The sequence below is a fragment of the Terrapene carolina genome, unplaced genomic scaffold, assembly GCF_002925995.2.
Source record: "Terrapene carolina triunguis isolate 2854851 unplaced genomic scaffold, T_m_triunguis-2.0 Scaffold231, whole genome shotgun sequence".
In the NCBI taxonomy this organism is placed as follows: domain Eukaryota; kingdom Metazoa; phylum Chordata; order Testudines; family Emydidae; genus Terrapene; species Terrapene triunguis.
The window spans coordinates 14990951-15002107 of record NW_020664582.1 but is presented as its reverse complement, the minus strand read 5'-3'; the positions used below and the strand labels follow the sequence as shown (position 1 = coordinate 15002107).

Sequence of the window (11157 nt, the reverse complement as noted above, 5' to 3'; positions counted from 1 at the left end):
ACTTCGTCGGATGCATCCGACGAAGTGGGTATTCACCCACGAAAGCTCATGCTCCAATACGTCTGTTAGTCTATAAGGTGCCACAGGACTCTTTGCTGCTTTTACAGATCCAGACTAACAAGGCTACCCCTCTGATACCTGTCCAGTATAGACTCCAGATGTGTACAGTGAATGTAATATTTACCCTGTTAATTTCTGAGCAAAGCCACCATTTTGCAAAGCATAGAAACATATTTACAGTGCACTGTTTTACAAACTTAACCTTATACATTTTATTAAAAAATACCCTAAATATCAGTTCAGTCAATACAGCATAATAGTAAGTAAGAGAACAAGAGAATACCATTATTCAAATGATAAATTGAAAGCACTATTGCTATAGGTAGGTACAGTTTTTTCCCTATGATGCACTTCTATATTATATAGTGCCTCTTGCAAGCATAATATGAAAATTGCTAATTCAGCACATCAATATCATTTGTGTAAATTATATTAGCTACCATAATGCTTCTGTAAAAAATCATGTACTTTTATTTCAGCTCACCTTTTTAAACTGGTACACACTGCATTATGCTGTATTAACTTTAGTCTTGTCAAAGGATACCGTAAAACTACTTTTTGGTAACTGATGATTTATTCCCAAAATGATTGCTAATTCTTCTTTGCTTTGTTCAAGATGGAGCACTTCTCATAGCAGTATGCAGAGGTAAAGTTAGTGAAGGCTTGGATTTCTCTGATGACAATGCCCGTGCTGTTATAACTATTGGTATTCCATTTCCAAATGTGAAAGACCTTCAGGTAGGACATCAACACTTAACCAAAAGATTTGTAACTTAAATTTGTCATGTCTAAAATACTTCTTCATGTACGGAATACTGTATTACCATATTTTGTTCAGGACTCTCACCTGACCTCATTTTGAATTCTTCAGCATGCTTTCTACATGGTAAAATTGGGAGGCTATGTGGCTTCTATTTTTAGATTTTAACATTTGTTAATACTACATACCACAATAAATTTATTTTAAGCCATTGTTTGAATACAGCTAGTCATAGTGTTTTTACATTCAAAGTGCCCATTGGCTCCATTTTTACCAGCTATGGCACAGATAAAGACTACTCCTTGATTTATCTGATATAGCAGGATATGTGATAGCTAAGATCCATTATAAATGATGGGGAAAAGATTATTTTTAATCTACTTGAGGTTGTTTCCTAAGAAAATAAATAACAGATACAAATTAAAGTAAGAATGTTAAGATGGGTAAAATAGGTTGAGAGGTAAATATATAGATATAACCTAGAGGTGAAAGATTTTCCTACATTCTTTCATTGTTGTCTTAAAGTTCGTTCATTGTTGGTTGCTGCATGTCCCCTCTTCAGTCCCCATTGCCTCCTTCAACATCGTTATGTGTGTAGCACTCTTCATTTAGCTTTTCCAAAGCTAATGTTGATGCTTAGCTTGCTTCTTTAAAGTGTGAAATTATTACATGAAATGAGCTCTTCCTGGAAATTGAGAACATTGCTTTTTTTTTGATGATTTGAGGCATAGATCTTAAAGTGGCTTCTGAATGTAGTGGTAAACCTAAATTAACTAAATTTCTGGGTCAGTTTGTATCTTTGAGTTGACCAAAGTGTCAGCCCCTTACATTGCTTAGAAGTTATTCACGTGAGTATACTCACTGATTTTGGTGGGACTGCTTGTGTCAGTAACTGCTCACAGTGTGAGTAAAGGGTTCACATTTAGGTCCATTATGTTTTGTAAAGGGATTAAAAATAATAAAGTATGAAAGAAAGATGTAATGAGTAATCTGAGAGAGACTGACTTGCAATGTATGTACCCAAATAAAAAGAGTACCCATTAGACATGTAACTAACAGACTTTTTTTTTTTGGTCCTTTGCTACCCTGATTGTTATTTCAGTCCTTCCTGGAGTGGGGGGTAGTCAGTGGGAAGATTAAGTATTCATGAAGAAGAGGAATCTGACGTACTGGGAAAATTCTGGCATAACACAGACCGGAGTTGTGGAAGCTTTGCCACATAATTGTCAGTGCGTCTTAGTCCTCATTTGCAATGCTTGTGTTGTTATAGTTTTGGTCCTCTGTTAATCAAATTCAGTGAAAGATTGAGTTCTGAGGGCTTGTCTATATTTCCGGCTAAATCTGCACTGCTGCGATTGATGCAGTGGTATTGATTTAGTGAGTCTGGTGAAGACAAGCTAAGTCGATGGTAGAGTGCTCTGCCAATCGAGGTTTGTACTCCACCTCCCCGAAAGGCAGAAGGTAAGTTGGCGGGAGAGCGTCTCCCGTCGACATAGCGTGGTGTAGACACCACTGTAAGTCAGTCTAAGTTACATCAACTTCAGTTACGTAACTGAAGTAGTGTAGCTTAAAAGTCGATTTACAGTTTAAGTATAGACCAGCCCTGAGTGCTTGCTAAGTCGTTTCCCTCCACTAACTGGTGGCATATTTCCTGACTCTCAGCCACTCCCCTGAAAGAAGCATAAATGAGGAAACTCAATTAATGGACTAATTGAGAACCTGAATAAACACATGTCTTACAGCATGTGATAGAAGTTGACATGCTTGAGACATATTTCCAGTGGGAGCGAATTCCAAAAACAAGGGCATGCTACGGAGAGTGCCATATCTTTGACATGAAATTCTACAAATTATTTCATACCTGTTCTATAGAGTTATTCTATCTTTGTACAGCATCTAGCAGAATGGGAACCTGGTCCATGACTAAGGCTCCTAGGTGTTACAGAAGCACAAAAAATTATAGTAATTGATTAGTTAGACTTCAGAATACATCAGCTTAAATTTAGTCTTCATACTTTTAATTCCCTTTCCCTTCAACTATACCTCTTGTCAGCTTGCTTTATCCATGAATAACATAAAACTCTGACACATCCTCCAGTAAAAAATATCACGGGTTGCCTCATGACCAAGATAAATTAGATAACTGCATTACTAAATGATACTAATAGATTCGTATAATCTAACTGAGGAATAAAGAAAATACAGATCAGAGTTCCCATAACTAAAAGTTTCCCAAAGCATCTGAAGCCATTTTTTTCACTGTTCAGTTAAGCAAGGGCTGCCAATCTTAATACTGAAAATCTAAGCACAATATTGCAGTGAACAGAATATGTGACTGCTGTTTCTTTTTTCATATGGCCCTTTTGTAACTGAAGAAATCAGTGTGTTTTCCTTACATGCAATATGATATCTTGCTGTTGACATTTGTTAGTTATAATTTAGGAGTATTTACCACTTTTCAACTCACAACATTGGAAGTATTTTTCTTTTACTGCCATAATTGCTTTATGGGTGCCTGATTTACACCCAAAGATATATTGCTACACAGAATAGAATTTGCTCTTGGTTTACCAGTAGCAAACAGACCAATGGAAGAAGTGTTCAGTGTGATGAAAAGTGTTTGAAGTGAAGAGAGAAGTCAAGAGTGTAGGCAACAGCAAGGCTGGTCTTGTGCTCAAAGTGAATGTCAATGACACACATTCACTGTTTCATGATAAACTCCTTTAGCACAGTAACTTATGAGAAAATATCCACCAGTTCCAAGAAATATGCATGTTTTGCTGTTAATAGTAATAAATATACCTATCTCATAAAACTGGAAGGGACCTTGAAAGGTCATCAAGTCCAGCCCCCTGCCTTCACTAGCAGGACCAAGTACTGATTTTGCCCCAGATCTCTAAGTGGCCCCCTCAAGGATTGAACTCACAACCCTGAGTTTAGCAGGCCAATGCGCAAACCACTGAGCTATCCCTCCCCCCTGTTGAGTTAGAAGGTGGCAGGAGCAACATCTGGCCACATTTAAAAGTGTACTTTTGTCTTCAGTATGACTGTTTCACAACCCTAAAAAAATATTGCCACCAAAGTGTCCCAGTTTTTATTTTGTAAATATGGCACCATAATAAAATAACACTGTTTGGAAGTGGATGCAGGTCCTCTAAAATGAGGCAATTGTTTAAATACAAAATCAATTTCATCCTCCAAGTACATTGTTCAATGAGCATCCTCTTCCATAACATCAAAACTAAGAGATACAGCAATACAGTGGAAAAGATTAGCATTTATGTGTCTGGTTAATCTCTGGGCACATATGGATACTAATTAATGGGCTAAGAAGAAACTCTTTGTAAAAAAAAATAAAACACTGTGGTCTCTACAATATATAAAGCAAGAGGGTCATCCTTATCAGTAAAATCCAAAATAAATAGGGATTTTCTACCTTTTGGGATCTGAGTATACAAAGGTATTTACATTAAAATATATCCATGTTTGCATTAAATGTTTTATACGCAACTGACTTGAATTCTAATTAGAGGTAACTATCTCTACTAAGTGTAGAATTCCAGAGTTTCCACCCTTATGCTAAAGGGAGGCTGGCATACCATGAGATCAGTCAGGAATATAGAGGTTGCAGTACCAAATAAACATAAGAACCCATATTATTCAAATTTATTCGTAACACTATTTATTAGTGTTCTCTGTGTGCCAACTAAACAGTCATCCAACTGTTGGTTCCTTTTCTTTCCCAGTGATAACAGCCACCACCATTACTACTACATAACTTTGAAAGGTGCTTTATAAAATAACCTCATACTGCTGTACAGAGCTAACAACCAAAATGAAATATCACATAATAAACGAATAGTAGAGCTGCCAAACATTGGTTATAAGTAAGCCAAATCAAACAAACAAGTAATAAGTTTGGACTTGACAGCCCAAACTGACTTAGCTTCTTTAGTTTTGGGGATGCATTCTGCATTTTAAGTGCATAATCAAAGATTTCTTTGTTGTCCAAAATGCATGTGTAGGTACTGCCTGGGTAAAAAAAAAAAAAAAAGTGCATCCTATAAGGACTAGTAAGATTATATTAGTTTAAGGTGCCTGCTAGCGCAATGTTCTTTCAGTGTTTCTAGCTTAATCTTTTTTTTAATCACTTATTACTCCTCCATAACATTTTCCTCCTGGCTAAAAGATTGGCACACAGTGTTTTAAACTCAAAATGTACATATACTAAAAAGTCTTGTTCCTCATTGTAAAGTTAGAGGGGTAATTAGAAATGTTTTATTTTAGAGACCTTTATATATTAAAATGAAGTTTTGCAACACTCATTCTGTAATGTGGTTGGAATCCTCCCACATTGTCCCAGCAGTAGGTGATCATCCAAAAGTGGGTGATTTTTATATTCTAAATGGTATTGTATGCAACACTAAACTCAAAGAGGTGAGTCAAGGATAAATTATGATTACCGGTGTGTGTGTATATGTATGTGTGTGTATATGTATGTGTGCGTGTATATATTTATTTATTTATTTATTTAATACATCAGCCAGATTTGAACTAAAATCTAGAGCCAGACAATACAAACCATTACTGTTCACTAAATACCAAACATCAATATTATGTTGAGATATTTTCTAGTTTTAAAAGTTACATTTAAGAAAACTAAATTTTTAAGCAAGGATCAAAACACTAGCTGCCAATTGCAAGTAGGCTGGACCTCTGAGTATATATATTTAGATATGCCACTGCACAAAGCACCACAGTGATCAATTCTAGATGAGAGAAGGGCATGCACCAGTCTCTTAGCATCAGATCTGAAGAGCTGGCTGGTGCATGGCAATGCTCCTAAGATAATACTGGGAAAGCTAGTTATTATTGTAGACATGTTGAGCAAAAGGTAACTTAGGTTCAAAGTGACATCTAGTTAGCACTACTTCTATGTAAATTCAATTGAGGAATGCTTTACTTTGTCCCTAGCTTTAAGTTTGTCAGATACTTCAGAAAGTTCTTCACGTATGTTACTCCTTTTGCCAGTGGAGCTCAGATTGCCACCTTTATGGTGGCAGTTCTTCTCCCTGAAGAAGATTTGTTTGTGGCCTTATGGGAGTGCATGCATGGCTGCAAAATAATTCTGAAGTGCACTATAGTGCAGGAAAGAAATGAGGCACTCCAGTTGTTATAATGAAATTGGCTGATGATAATGAAGGGCAGGTGCCAAAATCACAATTCTCACTTGGAACTGCAATTCCTATTTTGGAAAGATTAAACACTTAATATTACTGATTGAGATGAAATAAATTTAACATAAAACAGATACTTAGATTCATATATTCCCTTTTCCAGACCTGTTGAATTTATACAGAATAATACAGACACACACACAATATAGTAATATAAGAGAGAAGCTAGTTTGCTTACAAAAATTCTGACTGCTGTTGATTTGGATTAACAGATGCAAACTGTGGTTTGCTGCCACAGTCTTCGTGGCTCAATATACATAACCCCCAAACTAGAAAGGATGTTTTTAGCTTATTTTCATACTTTCCTTTTAATGCTTTTAAATTCTGCTGAGTTAATTTTAAATGATCAAAACACTGGCGCCACTAGCACCTACAGGTTCATAAAATGTGTATGTATTGCCTACAAAATGTATATGAAAATTGGAGTGCCACGCAACGCTGATCTCTATAATACATTCATGACTTTAAGCAGTATTGTGTATGACAGAGGTTCTTAGGTAAGTGCATAGGCAGTTGGGCCAAATTAAGCCTTAACCCATTGCCATAAATGATTGAGCTTTGCTGGCTATGTTACTGCATTTTACATTCGCAGTTATCATCCAAAAAGTCCTATTGCTAAGGGGTCAAATAATACTTGGTCTGCAGAGAAATTGCCATCCTGCTTATGATGCAGATTCAATTAATGGTTGTACTCATTTAATCAGGCTTACGTCTTTTTTCTTTCCTTTATGGGGTGGGGCAGCGGGTGTCCTACTATGGGGTTTTCAGGCATTTGAGACCACGCATTCAACTGCTCCTACCATGAAACACTGAAAACGGTGTGACAAAGACAATCAGGAAAAATATAGAGTTTGTACTGATCCCAGAGATCAGAATCCTGGATTCTCTCCTCTTCTTAGTGTTTGCCATAAGTAATACATTGCGATGGCTTTCCTTTAAGCCAGTTTACCGAAATCTTTGTGATCAGTTTGCATCAGTATTGGATTAAGGCACTGTTTTCTTTGGATACTGCTAATATAAGAATTAGAATTTGTTTTAGGTAGGTGAATGCATTACTACTTGAGTCAGAAGCTAATTTACTTTCTCGAATAGCTGATTTATATGATGCACTGAGTCTTATGCAGATCAGTCTCTGATATTTAGTCAAGTTGTTTGTGGGATATAGGAGGGGTGTGGGAATTATTCTATCCTCTGAAAGAGATTGATAATACATTCCACTCTCACATGGCTATTCTTATGTGTCATTTAAATATTTTGTGTGTCATTTAAAAACTCAGAGCTAAAATGAGAGCATGTTTTAAAGCAGTTGGGAGCTAGAATACGATGCTTTATATTAGAAATTGATATAGCAGATATGTTTGTATGTATATAGAAAATCTTTGATTGCTCAGATAGACAGCCTACATATTGTAATGTTGAGCCAGACTTTGCCACCTTCCTCTGTATTGAGTAGTACTTTATTATGCAATAACCCTACTCAGAGTTGTTTTGGCTACCAATATGTTTCTGGTTGAAATTAAAGAAGGTTAAATTTTAACCTTTAATGCCCTAACGTGTTTGGGTCTTGGTTACCTGAGAGATCACCTTTTCCCCCCTTCCTCTCCCATGTCATTTGACTTTGGGGAAGCCCTCAAGCTGGAACTCCCTCATAGTAAATGAGAGGATGCTTCTGGCAGGTTATTCTCCTTGACAGGTCCTCTACGGTGGAATTCATTTTTCTCCATAGTCCAGCAGAGCCCAGATTTTGTTGTTGTTGTTGTTGACATTCAGGGGATGCTTCCTTGCTTGCAGGTATCAAAGTAAGCTCGAGGTTCACAAGTGGAGTTTAGGATTGTGGTCCTATGATATAGTTGGGTAGCTTTTCTGTAGATTTTGTGGCAGTCAATTAATTGGAAAACTGATGAGCTAAAAAGTATTGGAAATTATAAAACTTTCTAAGTGTGTTTCAAATTTTAGGAGGTGGTTTGAATAGGCATCAGATAATTCATAATAAATATAATAAAATAATAAAGATATAGGTCACAAAAGTATATTGCTATTTAACTGACAGAGACTTTAGACAATTAGAAATATGCTGAAGACAGAAGATACTGGAATTAATTCTGACTTCCTTTTAAAAAAAGGAAATGTAAGTGTTGAACATTTGTTAGGCAAATCCCTAAAGCATATCACCCAATGATTTTCTCTGTCACTAAAAAATGTCACTGGTGCTTTATGGAAATACAGTTGCAAGTCAGGTTATTAGATGGTTAATAAAAGGCCTCTTCAGGCTCAATCCTACAAACCCTTACACTTGCACATAGATCCTACTTTTCTGAGTGATCCCATTAGTTTCACTAATACTATGTGCAAGCGTAAGGGTTTGTAGGATTGAGGTGTTAGAGACCAATGTTTTAAAAAGGCAGTTTGATGTTGGCTCATCTCCACTGCTAATATAACTTGTCTCTGATCAACCTGCTTTCTAAACATGTTTTATGATTTGTAATTTGATGCTAATGCTAGTGAACTGTGTTGTTAAAGAATATAAATAATGTGACTAAGAAGGCTGTGTCATCCCAAATTCATGTTGTTTGATGCTAAAATAATTTTCATTAAACTTTTGTTGTATGTTTGGAATTGTAATGTTATGGATCCAATCCTACAGTCTTTACTCAGGTAAAAGTCCCATTGTAAAGTACACCTCTACCCCGATATAACGCTGTCCTCGGGAGCCAAAAAATCTTACCACGTTATAGGTGAAACTGCGTCATATCGAACTTGCTTTGATCCGCTGGAGTTGGCAGGCCCCCCCGGAGCGCTACTTTACCGCGTTATATCCAAATTCATGTTATATCGGGTCGCGTTATATCGGGGTAGAGGTGTATGCGGTATAATGCTAAATGTAATTTTCTCCATATCATTGGAGAAAATATACGGTGCTACTTCAGTTAAGGATGAGAGGAAAAAGGTTTTCAAATAATATGTTCAGTCCACTTAAATAATGGTAGAGATTTTAAATTGTAGCTCATATTATGTACTTAATCTGTTTGTTTGAAAACAAGATCCCTTTTAGGATATTATTTATTTATTTTGACTTTTTTTTTTTTCCATTTGGCCCAATCCAGAGTTCTAGGCACATATTGTTTTAAATGCATTAGTTTAACAGTCTAAACCTACCTTCTTCATATTATCGTAATGAAGATAACTAAGACTTGGAAGTATACTGGACCTCAATAAAAGAAAAATAAGATGTTTAGAAAAAGGAAACTATAGGACCAATTCTGTATTATTTAAAATGCCTTCATATTGTTTAAGAATCAGGTTGCTGCAACAGCAAAAATAAAAAGAGAAACATTCAAATACTATGTAAAGCTATGGTACTTTCAGTGGTAGAGTTTGGCTCGAAAGAAGCAGGAAAATATGTTTCAGAGCCAAAAATGACTTCTTTGCCTGTGACCAGGATTTCCTCTGCCTACCTCAGGGACCTGAAAATAGAGGTAGGAAAATTTGATTTTGGAGCCAAGTGTGACTTGTTTAGTTCAGTCATAATTTACTGTTCTTTCTTAGGGGACTTGAAAATAAAGAGACTTGCTATGAAATGTTGGTAATGGGCAACTCTGATAGAGCAAGCGGTAACCTAATTTTCTCAGAGAAGATTTCTCGACTTCCACTTCCCAGATGCCTTTTTGAGCGTACTACAGTAGAGCATACTTTATAATTGCGTAACAGTTAAGTAAGACCTTTACTCAGCCAAAATATGTAGGGAAAACATTCAAACCCTTTTGTATGAATAGATGTAAAAAGAAAATAAACTGGATAAGACTACACTTTCTGTGTATTGATATTATTCAACAACTGGAAGAGGGTTTGCCTTATAATGAGAATCTTTTACATATTTCCTTTAGTCAGCTGCTATGATTTGAATATAAACTATGAAGGCAAATACCCTTCTTATTGTTTCCAGAAGTGTAATCTGTGAGCCATGATGGAACACATTTGAATTTCATTTTTCATTGCTATGTACTCAGTATTTTAATGGTGTAAAAAAATCAGTTGTGCCACTGGGGTTTCTTCACTTCTATGATGAAGAATCAACAAATCAAAACCGGTGACTGAAATTTCCAGTTAACAAACAGCAACTTTTCTTAATATTTAAACTTATTTCCATCCGTGTCTCAACCTTTTTTAGCTTGTATTTTTTCCCTGTTGTTCCTTGTACAGGGAAAGAGAAATTTACACTAGTTAAATGGTGACTGAAATACATTTTTATTCTGAATGAAAATGAAGCTTCCGTTCTACATGACACTATTGGTTCATTTTTCTTGCACTAGCGTAGACTATTTACCACTTCATGGAAGCAGTTATGGTCCTCATTTACCTATGACTTTCACACTTGAATCGATTAAAAAAATAAGTTAATAAAAAACAGATACTGTGAGCCATGCAAATACTAATATTAAATAGCTAAATCCTAGAATTAGGAAATTTTCATTTTTAATCCCATCATGTTTTGGGAAAAGTAAATAGTCATTTTAAAATACAGGAGAATTGATACATAGTTACAAGTTTTTTGGAAATTTTGTTGCAAGGATTTTTGACATTATTTGAATACTATACAATGAAGTTTAAAGCGTCTCTTTAAAATGAAACTGGATGTTTTATTATTGCTCTAGAGTTTTGGTAGTTCTAAGCAGTTTTGAATGTTTCTGAACAATTTTGCTTTAAAAGGGAATCTATCAACTTGGAAATTATGTTACTGACTTAAAATTGTATATCTGCTGTAATTGCAAGAAACACCTTATATTCAGTATAACTGAAAAAACCCTGCAAAAAATCGCTGTTTTGCTTACACTAAGTGATACCAAATGCAAAAGTGTGGTCAGTTTAATTGTTTCTTCTGTACAGTCAGTTTCTCCCTTGCTGAAAGGGGCAAACACTAACGGTATCATAAAAAACCCTTATCAAAATTTTAAAGGAAAAACAAACATGAGATACTGTTCAAAGGGTGCTCTTACAGAAGCTGGTTTTTAAAAAGAATATTAAGTCATCTGATCTAAAGGAAGGGCCAGTGAATAAGGATATGAGTCCTATCCATCTAGATACTTATATGCCCCTCTCATT

The 11157-nt window shown here is 35.7% G+C and overlaps 1 protein-coding gene across 1 annotated transcript in view; it reads left to right on the top strand.

Annotated features, from left to right (window-relative positions):
- Window positions 1-11157, top strand: part of BRIP1 (BRCA1 interacting protein C-terminal helicase 1) — a 115166-nt gene that overhangs the window by 86208 nt on the left and 17801 nt on the right. The window contains exon 17 of the mRNA XM_029912529.1: window positions 677-798. Coding sequence (XP_029768389.1) covers window positions 677-798 — 122 coding nt within the window. The remainder of the gene's footprint in view (window positions 1-676; window positions 799-11157) is intronic.